The sequence below is a fragment of the Ursus maritimus genome, unplaced genomic scaffold (assembly GCF_017311325.1).
Source record: "Ursus maritimus isolate PB19 unplaced genomic scaffold, ASM1731132v1 scaffold_25, whole genome shotgun sequence".
In the NCBI taxonomy this organism is placed as follows: domain Eukaryota; kingdom Metazoa; phylum Chordata; class Mammalia; order Carnivora; family Ursidae; genus Ursus; species Ursus maritimus.
The window spans coordinates 7,639,694-7,654,294 of record NW_024425008.1 but is presented as its reverse complement, the minus strand read 5'-3'; the positions used below and the strand labels follow the sequence as shown (position 1 = coordinate 7,654,294).

Below are 14,601 nucleotides of genomic sequence, written 5' to 3'. Positions count from 1 at the left end.
CTGACCTTAGCTCCAGGAAGTACTTCATTCTGTTTCAATGTGAGACTCAACTCCAGCCTACCAATTAGGCCTCCAATCTGCACTGGGTCAGAGGGTGCTACCTCTGGTAAATTTCTAGTTAGTTGTGGGTGTGGCTCATAAACAATTTTGGGATTCCAGCTAGGTGACAGCTTTGGCTCAGTTTCCTACAATGAGGCAATAAGAATAAAGTAATTCTTTAAAACACCTGACTGTAAATAAACCGAAATGCAAAATACAAATGTCAACTTAAGAGTAAATTTGACATGAAAAACTGTATTACGTGATGATGAATAAACCACTGTCTTATAGCCAGCATGAAACACAACAGTAATAAAAGTAAATCATGGAAAAGGACTTTATGAAAAAAAGCACAACATCTATTCAAATTACAGCAATAAGAAAACTTAATAGACATTCTATAATTATGAAAATCTGAATATAAAAGACAAATTATGGAAGGACTGATTTATAAAAGGACTCTCCACTCTTAGAAAGGATTAATAAAGGGGCGCCTGGGTGGCGCAGTCGTTAAGCGTCTGCCTTCGGCTCAGGGCGTGATCCCGGAGTTATGGGATCGAGCCCCACGTCAGGCTCCTCCACTGGGAGCCTGCTTCTTCCTCTCCCACTCCCCCTGCTTGTGTTCCCTCTCTCGCTGGCTGTCTCTATCTCTGTCGAATAAATAAATAAAATCTTTAAAAAAAAAAAAAAAAGAAAGGATTAATAAAAATTACAAAAATTTTTTAAGATATGATTTGTAAGTTTTCAACAATATAGTCATTATGTAAGGTAAATGTGAACACTGCTTTTGTTTTTATTTTAAAAGGGTATTAGCTGTTAATATACCATTTTCCCACAAGACGCAGTATCCAATGTTATACCCAGCACTGGTAGGAAAGGCATTAATCATGAGTATTTTAAAAACTCTGAAATGTGAGACTCCCTACTGAATATTTGTGTTAACTTCCAGATCGGATGGAAACTCACTAACACATATTCTATATCCTAGCACAATTTAATAGACCTCCTTTAAACCATTTTTTTTTTTAATTTATTTTTTGGAGAAGGAGAGAGAGACTCTTAAGCAGACTCCATGCCCAGTGCAGAGCCTGATGCTGGGCTGGATCTCACGACCCTGAGATCACGACCTGAGGTGAAATCAAGAGTCGGACGCTCAACCGACTGAGCCACCCTGGCGCTGCTAATTCAAACTTTTTAAAAACCTATGATTTAGTGTTTGGCTTTTTCCTTTTGTTTTTCTTACCGCTGGTGCAGTTGAACACACTGGGGAAGACTTTGCTGACGCAGAAAACTCCTCCCAGAAGAGAGATACTCCGGAGAGCTGAAGTAACTTGTGAGCAAAGGCTGTGGGCTGATGCACGTTAATTCCTGAGGCCTCATCCGCAGCTTCATCACAGTAGACAGTTCTGAAAGTTCAAAAGCGTTGGCATAAAACTCCTAAGGAAACCTACTTGCAAGTCTAAGAAACACACACAGCTTTTTAAGGTAAAGGGTTTTTTAAGTGTTAGCACTCCTTAGAAAAGGCCTAGAATGTGGTCAGCATTAGTGCCACAGGAAACGTTTTCACCAAGAGACCTCAGCCTCAAGGAGGATAATTTTATGGGCTCCTCAACTGGGGGAAAAGATTAGTAACTTCCTAAAGTTAGCCTCAAGGAAAACAACTCTTGTCTCCCTCACAAACATCTCTTGGTAACAGTGAGACAGCATTTGGCTCCAAGTCACAAGTCCTCAATGAATGACATTTCTTGAATTCTTGTGACTCTGAGTTCTTATGACTACACTTCAGTTTCAATAAAATACAGAATGTAGTTCTACATGCATGAGATCTTAGATACTTCTTAATATACCATTCAGGTACTGCAACCTAATTCAAAAATCTGTTAACAATAACTATTTCACTAATAGGTAATTTTATGATGATAGGAAGACAGAAATCATAAGATATCTGCTTAAAAATTTGGTAAAAGCCCCCAACAGATTCCTATACAAAGTGTCCTTGGTGCTCAGTGCACACACTTCATTCTGCACATTTCTGTCACATTAAGACACAGGTGAACAGTGACTACCTCAAGGGCCACCCTCCCGGGTCCCCTCCTTCTTTGGGTGCTTGGTACTATCTGTATGTTACTGTGCTCTCAATAAACTTCGCTTTGCTGCCCACCAAAAAACAAAAACAAAACCAGTGACTACCTCAAATCGACACTCAGGAGTATCTGTATGAATCAATCTCTGTTTTGGAGCTATTTATAAGGCTCTAAGTGGGCATACACAGAAAACCAAGTGCTGGTTTCTATCTTTTTAAGTAAATCACTATCGCACAGATACTCTCACAGAATCCTCTCAAAGAACACTGCAGGCTTAGCCTTTCTCGTGAAAGCAGCACTCAGATCAAGCACAGGAAAGCAAAGAAGCCCTTCACGTTAAGGAGACACGCCGAAACAGGCGTGTCGCTGGTATGAAAAAACTCCAACAGCAGTGCCTTAAATTTAGCAGCACTCCCATATTCATGATTATTATTTGATTATTGACTAAAAGAGAATCATTTGCTTTGAATTCCACACAGTATTATATACAATTATACCTCAACTGGGACTTTAAGTTTTCGATTATGGGATTAGAACGTATCTTGGAACAGCATTTACTCGGAAACCATACAATGTAGTTACTCAATAGCATCACTTCTAATCTCTAAAAGCATCATAAAATTTAATGAAAGTCAGATCTTATTACTTACAAAAGAAAAGAATAGGGTCATTTATTCTCAGATATAAGAAGTCTCACCTTTCTATTCGAATTTCAAGTGCAGCTCCAGTTTTGGAATTTTCTGGCACATGTTCAATTCTCAAGACAGTGTCTATAAAAGTGACTTTCACTCTTCTTAGTACTGGAGTAAACAGGTAACCGTCAACATGAGACCATACATATACTAAATAAAAATTTCTAATGAAAGGAATAAATAGTAATAAGAACGTACAAAATAAAGTTGTATTTCTTTCCTTAAAAATCCCAAAATCTTGAGTTTGGTAATAAAACATTCTGCCTTACTGAGCACCTACCCCAACACATCTCAACAGGTACCTGCACAACGCCCAACACACTCTACTGACAAAAAGAAACAGAGGAAAAACTAGGGTACAAAAGAACTTGAAATTAAATTGAATATTTCAAATAACCGCAATTCTAAAGTTCTGAAGTGAGAACAGTAACTCCTTTAAAAAAAAAAAAAAATCACTCCAATGGTTTTCCTTATACAAGGCTTACTAAAGAAAGGTACTAAATTACTAATTTAAAAAAAAAAACAAACTAAAATTTTTAAAAAATACTCAATAATGCCAAACCTGTTTCAATGGTTTCAGCAAACTTTTCAAGTCCTTCAAAAGGCTGTGATGCTTCTCCTTGTTCATCTGTTAATTTCTGGCTAAGACATTCTTTTGCCAATTGCATACTGCTGGTCATGAAACTTGACCAATACATAGGCTCAGAACCAGTTGCTGCAGAAAATATAGATTAATCCTAAATAACTTCTCATAGTTACAACAAAGCCATTTCTTAAAACGTCACACTCGAAATAAATTCTTAACCCTCCAAGAGATATATAACATAGTGGTGTTACACAGGCATATGATACTCTAGAAATTACTCTTGAGATTTAAACATCACCTTCTAATAACTGAGAAAAAGAAAAAAAAAATCACAGAAAGAAGACTAGAGACATGTGCTCTCATTAAATGATATGTATCTGTCAAATGTTAATTCATGAATTCATTCAACAAGTATCTAATGCATGCATGGTACTGTTCAAAATACTGAACAGGGGTCAGCAAATTTTTTTGGCGAAGGTCAGATGACGACTAGTTTAGGCTTTGTGGGCCCTAGAGTCTCTACCCTGACTACTCAACTCTCTCGCTCTAGTGCAAAAGCAGCCAGAGAGAATAAGGAAATGAATGAGTATAGTAGTGTTCCAATACAAATTTATTTACAAAAATATGACAGATCAAATTTGGCCTGCAGGCCATAGTTAGCTGACCCTGCAGTAGGGGACAGAAAAATAATGATTGATTCTGCCCTCTGAGAGCCTAGAGAGTGGAAGAAATGAGATGTGGTTAAGAAGAATTAGTAAGCAACTGCGCAGTATCAACAGAAAACACTGACGGCTAAATCAAGAGGTTAATTCTTCCCACAGACAGAATTTAACAGGAAATCTGGTAGAGGTGGCATCTGACCCAGGCTTTAGAAGGTCAGTATAAATGTAGACAAAACCGAAGAACATCCTTTGAGGAATCCAGGAACTGGGAAAAATCCTTTCCAGGTCGTCCCTCATCAAAGAATTGCACTACACTTCCTTACAATATTCAAAACAAACTGACAGAGATTACTAGAATTACTGCCTTCCAAAATGGAATTTAAAAACCCTTCTCATGGAATATTTTTAAAGGGAGAAAATTTGACTTTCCATAGGAAAATATTATTCTATGTACTCATCATGGTTAAAAAAATAAAATATTCTTGTTAGTTAAATGCCATTATCAAGGAGGATTTCCATGCACAGACTACCCTTTCAAAGTACAGGTGCTATTAATTCCAGTAAGCATAATTTAACCTTTGGTGTTCCAGACAGCACTTAGGATTGTAATTCTTCAAGTATATCTTCACCGGTATCACTTGCCACTCAAAGAATTTAAATTCGGAATTTAAGGTGATTTATATCATGACTATTGGCTTATAAAATACACACACACATACACACAAGCACACACTCTCTCTCTCTCTCTCCAAAGTAGAAAATCTGAGCTATAACAGAGCACAGTGGTTAAGAACATGGACTCCAGAACTAGACTGCCTGGGTTGAGATTCCAACTTTCCACTTAACTAGCTACGACCTTGGACAAGTTACTGAATCCACATGTGCCTCAATGTCCTGCTCCATAAATTGGAGCTAACAAACATATCTATTTCAAAGAGCTATGGTAAAATAATATTGGTAAAGCACTCACAACAGCATCTGGCACGCAAGAAACACTATACACTGTTTGATAAGTCAGAAAACAGCATATATATAACTAAAGCTACCACACGGATACACTTACAAATAATAACTTACTACTTCTCTAAAGCTTCTCCCTCCCACACTTTTCTTTGGAAAATTTTCAATCCTAAGGAAGAGTAAAATAGTGGTACAATGAACACCTACACAGCCTTCACTTAGATTGGTCACAAGTATATACACACACGCAAATACACACACACTCTCATTCTTTTTGCTGAACTATCTGAAGGTAAACTGCAGGCATCCTAACACTCACTCCTAAATACTTCAGCAGGAAACTCCTAAAAATACAAACATTCCCGTGCAAAAGCTCAACAACACGACACACCCAAGAAACGTAACACTGACAAGACACTATCTTCTATACATTCCACACCCATATTTCCCAGCTGTCCCAGTGCTATCCTTCATAACAAAAACAAAAAAACAGGATTATCTACTGCAGTTATTCATGTCTTACTCTTTAATCTGGAACAAGTCTACCTTTCTTGTCTTTCATGATACTGATACTCTAAAGAGTAACAACCTGTCCCCTTATTTTGGATTTGTCTGCCTTCTTATGATTGATTCAGATGAAGCAATTTTAACAGGAATAGTATATATACAATGTGTCCTTTTCAGCCATCACATCAGGACACACATTGTGACAGTCTGACCCACTACTGATGAAATTAAGACTGACCACTAGGGTTGTTGTGGTGACTGTCAATTTCCTCCACTGTGAAAGAAACATTTTTATAATATGTAATCAATGGGAGGTATGTTGATACATCTCAATATTAAGCTCCTCAACAACTGTTCACCAAATGGGGTTAGCATTCATTGATGATGACCACCGGTATCAATTTTTACCCTGGTGGCCAAAAACACGGTGATGGTCTATCATTTTTTCTACTCAAGTAGATATTCCACTGCAATAAAGAGCTTTCCCTTCTTCCTGCCTCCCTTACATACTGATTACTTATCTGTAACAGTATGGACTTAGAGTAGGTTTTTTTTTTTTAATTCCAAGTGTTTTAATCCATTTATTGTCATTAGTCCCAGACTTGGCCAATGAGAGCACCTATAAGCCCAATCCTCTGTCCTTTTAACATTTCTCCATCAATGTTTGAGCACTTCCTTGGTTTCTGGCACAATACTTTGAAACTTTAAAACACAAGTCACTTTATATAATCAGTAACAAATAATTAAACCAAATCATCAGTATATACTAAAGTTCCCATGGGTAAGTAGGGCAACAAGTAACTCTAAAGGTAAAAATCACACACCCCCAAGTCCTAATATTTTATACTGAAGATCTCACAAATACAATGCTAAGTAATAAATTAAATACTGAATTTAATACAATTAGGTTACTTTCCCGAACTGTGAAGAATACAAAGAGAAACAAACAAAACAGAAACACGTAACACACTTACCTAGGCGGGGTCTAGGCCGGAAGACCATTTCCAGCCCTTTCACTTCCAGTGCACAATTCTCCTGTAGCAAGGAGCCCCACGGAACTGACAGAGAAATTGACTGTATGAATCCTTCGGTGACTTCTAAAGGCGCATCTGCCGACTCCAGGATCTCATTGAGACACTAAAGAGAAAAACCAAGTGCATTTTGAAATCACAGGAACAAGAACTCAAACTTGTTAACTAATTCAAAGATGCTGAATATGCTGATATGTGTGTCAGACACTAGGGATAAGGAAAGCAGAGTCCAAGACAAAGACTCCCCGTCCTCACGAAGTTTACAAGATAGCTTACCACGAGGGACACACATAATTAAGGTGCGATGAGCTACGTGAAAGAGGAAATACACTGTACTATTTGAGCACGTAATGGAACCTAACCCGAAGATCCGAGGCAGGCCACCTGAGGAAGTGCTATTTAAAGGTGAGACCAGACAGGCTGAGTTGTTAAGCAAGCACAGTGATCCACACAGAGACAACAGCGTGTGGAAGGAATCAAAGAAAGCAGAGGTCAGAGAGTGCAAGCCCACATATTTGAGACGTAAAACTTTTTGAAAAGGAAAAGCTGCTTTAGGCTCCAGTGCTAGGGTGATGAGCCAGAGATACAGCCACATAGATTAAGCGAGAGTGAAATCCGAACAGCCTTGTAACTCATGTTAAAGATTCTGACATTTATCTCAAGAGCAAAGTGACGCCACTGAAAGGTTTTAAGCAAGGGCACCACGACGAGATTAAAACTGTAAGCAAACCAGTTCAGTTCCGCTACCAAGCGGAGCGTGTATTGGAGGAAAGCAAAACTCAGGCAGAAAGGTCGTTCTGAGTAAGAGAAGCCAGGGAAATTGATTTGGCGAGGGCAGAAGTGGACGGATTTCTGTAGAATATTAGGAAGTAGAATTAATTGTCATCATGAGAAATAAAGAAAAGAAGGAATGAAGAATGACTTCAGGGTTGGGGACCTCGGCAGCTGGTTAGCTAGCAGTGCCGTTTACTGAGGAAAAAACCCGGAGAAGCAGGTTAGGGGGAGCTCGGGAGCCGAGTTCCAAAGAGTATATGTGAGCAGACATCCAGGTGGAGATGTCCAGGAGGCAGCTGGATATTCTGGTCTAGATGTCAGGAGAGCCATCTGGCCTGAAGATACAGAAGGGCACTATGAATCCAGAGCGTCAATGTAGCCCTAGGGTGAGGACAGACAGCCGTTGAGAACTTATGTAGAGTTAAATGACAAGAGGCCTAGGACTGAATCCACCAACATTCAAGAATTAAGAATCGGGGGTGCCTCAGTGGCTCAGTCAGTCGGGCGTCCAACTCTTGATTTCGGCTCAGGTCATGATCTCAAGGTCAGGAGATCCAGCCCTACATCAGGCTCCATGCTGGGCGTGGAGCCCACTTGAGGACCTGCAAAGTAAACTAGAAAAAAGCAGAGAGGTAGAAGGAAAATCAAGAAAGTCTTACATCCCCCAAAATCGTGGAAAGACAATTATAAATAGAGTGGTGCAGTGCAACAAAAGGCAAAAAGAGGCCAAAGATTTTTAAGCGTCGACTGGATTTTCCGATGTTTAGGGAACTGGTGATCCAACTGAAAACGATTTCAGTGGTGTGGTAAGGCAAGCCAGACTACAAGAGAAGGAAGACAGAATGGATGTAAATATCGTTACTAGAATAATTAAGTGTATTTCTTGACAATGTACTTTTTTTGGACAATGTACTTTATAAATTAAAAGAACTTAAAACACCAAATGTTTATTAAATGTCAGTTTAAGTATATGTAAGGTACTTTCTGCACGCTATGGTGAACAGCAGTGTCATAATTCTTTGTCTACAAACCTAACGCTGAATGTTGAGATTTAGCTGGCTCACATTTTATCATTGGAGGTCACTACTTTAAAAGGCTTTCTTCATGCTGATGTTTGTGTAATCCTACAGACTTTCTGAAGAGTACACCGGCATGGGTGGTTTTAAGGTAAACACACCCAGATCCTCAATCCACAAAAATATTCTAAAACTGACCTTCCTAAGAAGAGTACTTACCTGTGGCACCATGTTGGATTTCCTCTCCCATATTCCCTTGTATAATCTCCCTTCTCCCACTTCGCCAAAAAGGCCTATCTTTTCCCTTCCCAAATCTTCCTTTGTGCACTGCCAGGGTATAAAAATCTCCAGGAAGCACCAGCAAAAAGTTTGCTAGTCGTTCCCTATCTTACACATATCTTTGGCATGACACTCAATGAAAGTCAAAAAACTAAGTGATGTTACTACAAAATCCCTTCAATTCTCATCTACCTATTTATGACTAAAGCCTGTAACTATTTCAAAAATTTAGAATGAAATTTATGATGAGCCCTATCAAATTCTAGTTGTACGCATATTTGTTGATGGACACATGAACTAATCAGGGAAGAGGGGGAAAACCACCTACACGCATCATTAAGAAATGTATTTCTTAAGGAGCACCTGGGTGGCTCCTTCAGTTAAGCGTCTGCCTTTGGCCCAGGTCATGATCCTGGGGTCCTGGGACTGAGCCCCACATTGGGCTCCCTGCTCAGCAGGGAACCCGCTTCTCCTTCTCCTTGGGCCCCTTCCCCCCGAGCCCCACTCATGCTCTCTATCTTGCTCTGCCTTCTCTCTCAAATAAATAAAATCTTTTTAAAAAAATGTATTTCCAATAGAAGTTTTTATGTTTAGTATTTCAAATGTATATTTATATTGTTTTGATCAACTGCACTTATAATCATAATAATCACAATTTCAGAGGAAAAATGTTAATACTTAAAGCCTAATGGTTACCTGAAGGAAATACTGATAAGTTAAGATCAATACGGGAAGCCCTTAGAGGAACTAAAGAAACCGCTCAAAAAACATCAAGTGAGGAAATCATGAAAGGAATTAAAATGGGAATTAAAAGGAATAAATTTTAAAGGGAATTAAAAAGGAAATATTTACCTAATACAAAAGAAAGCTGGATGGTAACAGTAAATTTTTAAATATGATCAATTTCAATTTAATTTTTTATTGTAGAGAAAGCATAACATGATCAATAAAAGACTTGAGCATAAAATATATAAATTAAGATAAAATTTTGCAAAGCAAGATGGACAAATGAGTTCAATGGGAAAAGATACAATGTTAAATTTCCAACTATTAATGAAGAGCTTGTTCAAGCACTTTTAAATGTATAATGATGGGTATTCAGATCTTACTGGGTGAAAATATGTATTTTTTATATCAATATTTACAACATAATACAAATTACTCTCTACAACTATTTAAACTGTTAAAAAGAAAACTAAAGTCCAAGGTGGAGTCACTTGCCCCCCAGAACAGCAAATCGACTTAACTGCAGTCTGAACCTCTCCAGGAATGAAATTTTAGCCCATCAATCTGGATTTTCTGGCTGGCAACCAGTGAGGTAATCTGTCCTGTGGGCTCTCCACCCCCAAAGGAAGATGAGGTAATCCATCTAAAAGTCCCTGCTCTTTCTCCTCAGGAAAGAAGTCCTGGCCAGAAACAATCTTTTCTTTTGCTGGCAACTTCTTGCCCCACCCTCCCTCTTTCCAAAACCTTCCCTTTTGCACAACTTTGGAGCTCCCCTCTACCTGCTAGGTGGGATACTGCATGATTCAGCCAAGTAGATTTCCAAATGCTCTTGGGTGAATTTTTTTTAACAAAATTTATTATGAAAAATTTTAAGTCAATTTTAAATTGCACAAGGGAATGCAATAATTTTTCAAAAACTTTAAAAGAAAATTGGGCAAACGTGTTTTGAAGAACACTCCTTTAAAAGAGCATGTATTCAGGTCCTAGCTCACTTTACTAGCTGGGTGGCTCTGAACAAATTCTTGAGTCTCCACTTCCTCAGCCATAAAATAGGACAGTATCTATCTCACAGGGTGATCAGGAGCATAAATGAGATAATGCATAAAGCTATTAACGCAGTTCCTGGTACCAAGTACACACTTCACAATATAATGTTGACTATTGTTCTTTATCTCGCACAGGGCCTACCCAGTGCAATGATGAGCACTACCCGGAATTCAAGGTGTGTTTGACAGCGCGCAAGAAAACATTTATACAAGCACCCACTACGGTATACAGAGATGGAAGCTGCTTAATAAACAGATGCTGTTGTGTTCACAAGCAAACTAAAATCCCCTACCTTGACTCTACGTCCCCTCTAGTCATCAACCTCATTTCTCCCATAGCCAAGGCAACAATTTACCGGAATCACCAACTACTACCTGCCTTCTAACCCCCAGCTCCGATGACATTGCTCTTAACTGCCAAAAAGAGCTGCCGAATGCAACCATGTTCAGTCCTCACCTTCCTTGAATTCTCATCTCTAATTCCTATGACTGCTTCCCTGTCTGAAATCCTAACTTCCTTTGGCTCCTGTAACACTCTTCACACTCTCACTTTTCCTTCCAGTCCTTCACCACTTAAATGGTGGTGTTCACCTCACTCAGCTTCATCTTCAGCCTTTTTTGTTTCTCAGCTTCATCTACATGCTACCCACGCACTCTGTGCGGTTCCTGTGTTTCAGTCACTATTGACACTCTGATAACTTCTAAATCTTTATCTCCAGCTCTCCCTCAACTCCAATATCATATATGTTGGGAGAGTTAATAAAAGAAAACCGCATCTAAAATGGAAGGGGGGCACCTGGGCGACTCGGTTGAGCATTTGACTCTTGATTTCTGCTCAGGTCGCGATCTCATTGGTCATGAGATGTGGCTCCACGCTCAGCAGGGAGTCTGCTTGGGATTCTGTTTCTCCATCTCCCTCTGCCCCTCCCCCTGCACTCGCACACGCTAATAAAAAAATAAATTTTGAAAAATAAAATAAAATGGAGACAGGAGGCCAGGAGGGAAAGCTCTCATGCCCTACCACTGGTGGTCAGTTGCAAACCCAGCAAGGAGAGACCTACCTTGCAAGTCCATGTTACCTTAGCTACTACCTTCCTATCCCAGCAGGAGGCAGGAAAGTTTCCTCCTTTCCCTGATGCCCACAACAGCCAAGCTGGGGAGAGACAGTCACAGTCAGCCGTTGAAGAGCCACTCGACTTCGAACTCCAGTTTACTCCAATGGACTTTTTGTTTCTAACAGCCCTTCCAACTTCTCCCTTTCCTCTGTAAAAAAGCTTACTTCTTTGTTCTCCAGTCTAGCCCATAGTTTTGCTATAGCTTACTTGTCCCAGATTGCAATTCTCTGCTACCCAAATGAACCAATTTTTGCCAGGAAAGCAACTGGCAGTTTTATTTTTAAGGGTAACAACATAGAGCTCCCACTGCCTCCTGAGCATCTCTGTCTGGATGTTCCAAAGCCCCTTAAAAAAAAAAAAAAGTCAATGTTGAAACTTATTCTCCCCCCAATATCAATCTCCTCCTTTCCTCTCCCACTTGCTCCCACTCCCACAGGGACAAGGAAGGGGGACAAACACAACCTTCTCCATATCTAATATTTCCTATTAAACCAATAAACTAGTGCAGTAAGCCATGGTCATTCAAGACTCAGCCTTCTACTCATGTTTTTCATATTTTCATATCAATTTTAAATGAATAATTTAGAATGTTTGGCTCTAAAAAAAGGCCCATCATATAAAAAGTTCTGAATGGCTTGTCTCATGGGTTACTTCCACAATTAAAAGTCTGAAATGGGGAGGGGGCACCTGGGTGGCTCAGTCAGTTAAGGATCTGCCTTGGCTCAGGTCATGATCTCAGGGTCCTGGGATCAAGCCCAATATTGCTCCCTTGCTCAGCAGGGAGCCTGTTTCTCTTTCTCCCTCTGCCTCTCCCCTGGTTGTGTGTGTGCGCGCACACGCTCTCTCTCTCAAATAAAATCTTTAAAAAAGAAAGTCTGAAATTTTTGTTATCTCTGGAAAAGATGGGATTAAGGGATATTACTTCATACTCAATACTCAATACATTCCTTTATATATATATGCGTGTGTCTGTGTATATACTTCATCTTTCTTACCATTTGAATTTTTTGCAATCAACATGTTAATTATATAATAAAAGTAAATAATTTAAAATACACTAAAGTGTTTTAAACTATATATAGGCAATGGTAGCCTCTGTAACATGGGGATCTGTTAACATTAGACAACTATCTAGGAAACTGGATTTGATAGAATTCTCTTCCCAATAAACACCAAGTTTTCATTTGTCTCAATTTTGTGGCTACCTTAAGTTTATAACAGTTCAGAAAGTTCTATTATGGCAGTGAAGAATAGTATTAAAAGAAATAATTTGGTAATGTTAAGGAAACAGCTCTGAAAAGAGTCAATAGTTCAAGAATTTACACTGTGCCACTAAGGTACAAAATACTATCTCTAAATAGAAGATGTTTAAATAGGTCAAACTTCTATACAATCTTATATGCACTTGGGCAAAATTCCCTATATTCCATATCATAAAGTACTTGGAAATTCACTCACTCTGTGATATTCCAAGGTCTACTACAGTGTATGAGGATAAAAGTCTCAGCCCACTGGGACAAACTAATTCCCTGTTATCTACTCAGGCAACATTTTCCTCATTAGCCCAATGAAGTATATGCTTGTGATTAATTCTTAACCTAAAAGCAGAGCCCCCTGAAGTGCTCAGCAAATGTCATATCACAGATTACCTTAGAGTTTTTCTTATGTTGAAGGCCATTTTACTTTCAGTTATCAGTGAGTTTCATGCATATAGATAGACAAAGAGAAGGTAACACTGGTCTACTACACCATCTGGCATAGAATTAGTAATCGATGTTGCTTGAACTAAAGATAATTTTATTATATATACCAGTATAAGCAGGAAAGCAATAGAAAGATTATTAAGTTGAAATTAAAAGTCTTCAATGTCTTAATGTCTGTCTTCCTGGACATACTGAACTTCTGTGAAGGGTCTTTATCCATTGCTATATCCCCCAGCCCCTCATAGTGGCATGTGCTAAGAACTCAATAAAGGTAAATGAACCAATTGATGAAAAAATTTCAGGGGCGCCTGGGTGGCTCAGTCGTTAAGCATCTGCCTTCAGCTCAGGGCGTGATTCTGGGCTCCTGGGATCGAGCCCCACATCAGGCTCATCCGCTGGGAGCCTGCTTCTTCCTCTCCCACTCCCCCTGCTTGTGTTCCCTCTCTCACTGGCTGTCTCTCACTCGGTCAAATAAATAAATAAAATCTTTAAAAACAAAACAAAAAAAAACTTCAATTCAAAGAAATAATAAAGTCAAAATCTTAAAGAGTTGGAAAAGGAGGAGTCATCAAATCCAACCTCCTACCCAAGTAGAATTTCCTCCTTTCAACATTTTAAATTTTCAACCACTTCCTTGGGAAAACAATTTATGAATATATGAACCCACTACAGTTGTAGAATAGTTTCAAACCCCCTGCTTCTATTCCTCCCTTCCACTTTAAGCCCTTGGAAGGTAGTGATCTCCAAAGTGCGGTGTATGTATTCCAGAGAGTAGAACAGAGGACATAAAGGTAGGTGAGAAGTTAGACATTCTATACTCAATTTTTCACATTTTTAGATTTAAAAAGTGTACCAACATTTAATATACAAATGGGCACTGATACTCTTACTCACACCGTTAAGCAGATGGGCATAAAGTGAAGAACAGTGGTTCCACACTGGGGAGATGTTAAGAGTGGTGCCCTCACCTGGATATTCCACTTCGGCATTCTGAAACTTATTTAGCATAGACTCTACATTAATAAAAACAGATCTTGAAACAGTAGGAACTTTGTAAAGAGACAGAATGTGACAAAAACTTTGTTTTCTTATGGCCAAATATTTAAGAGTTGAATTTAAAGATGATAAGCAGTTTTCTTCTACACACAGAGTTCCAAATATGCTATTTATGTGACAACCCATGGCTATCAACAGCACATGCTACCTAGCAGGTATATTCCAAAGAACAAAAACACACCATCTTTTCAAAGTAAAGATATCACTTTAGGGGAACCTAGGTGGCTCAGTTGGTTAGGTGTCTGATTCTTGATTTCGGCTCAGGTCATGATCTCACGGTGATGAGACTGAGTCCTGTGTTGGGCTCTGCGCTCAGCATGGAGTC

The 14,601-nt window shown here is 39.1% G+C and overlaps 1 protein-coding gene across 2 annotated transcripts in view; it reads right to left on the bottom strand.

The window, feature by feature from the left end:
- The window catches only part of ATG2B (autophagy related 2B), a 73,063-nt gene that overhangs the window by 54,228 nt on the left and 4,234 nt on the right, over positions 1 to 14,601 (bottom strand). For both annotated transcript variants that reach the window (XM_008702438.2, XM_040641469.1), the window contains exons 2-6: positions 6,505 to 6,667; positions 3,378 to 3,530; positions 2,821 to 2,923; positions 1,283 to 1,445; positions 6 to 185 (exon numbers count right to left, since the gene is read on the bottom strand). In XM_008702438.2, coding sequence (XP_008700660.2) covers positions 6 to 185; positions 1,283 to 1,445; positions 2,821 to 2,923; positions 3,378 to 3,530; positions 6,505 to 6,667 — 762 coding nt within the window. The remainder of the gene's footprint in view (positions 1 to 5; positions 186 to 1,282; positions 1,446 to 2,820; positions 2,924 to 3,377; positions 3,531 to 6,504; positions 6,668 to 14,601) is intronic.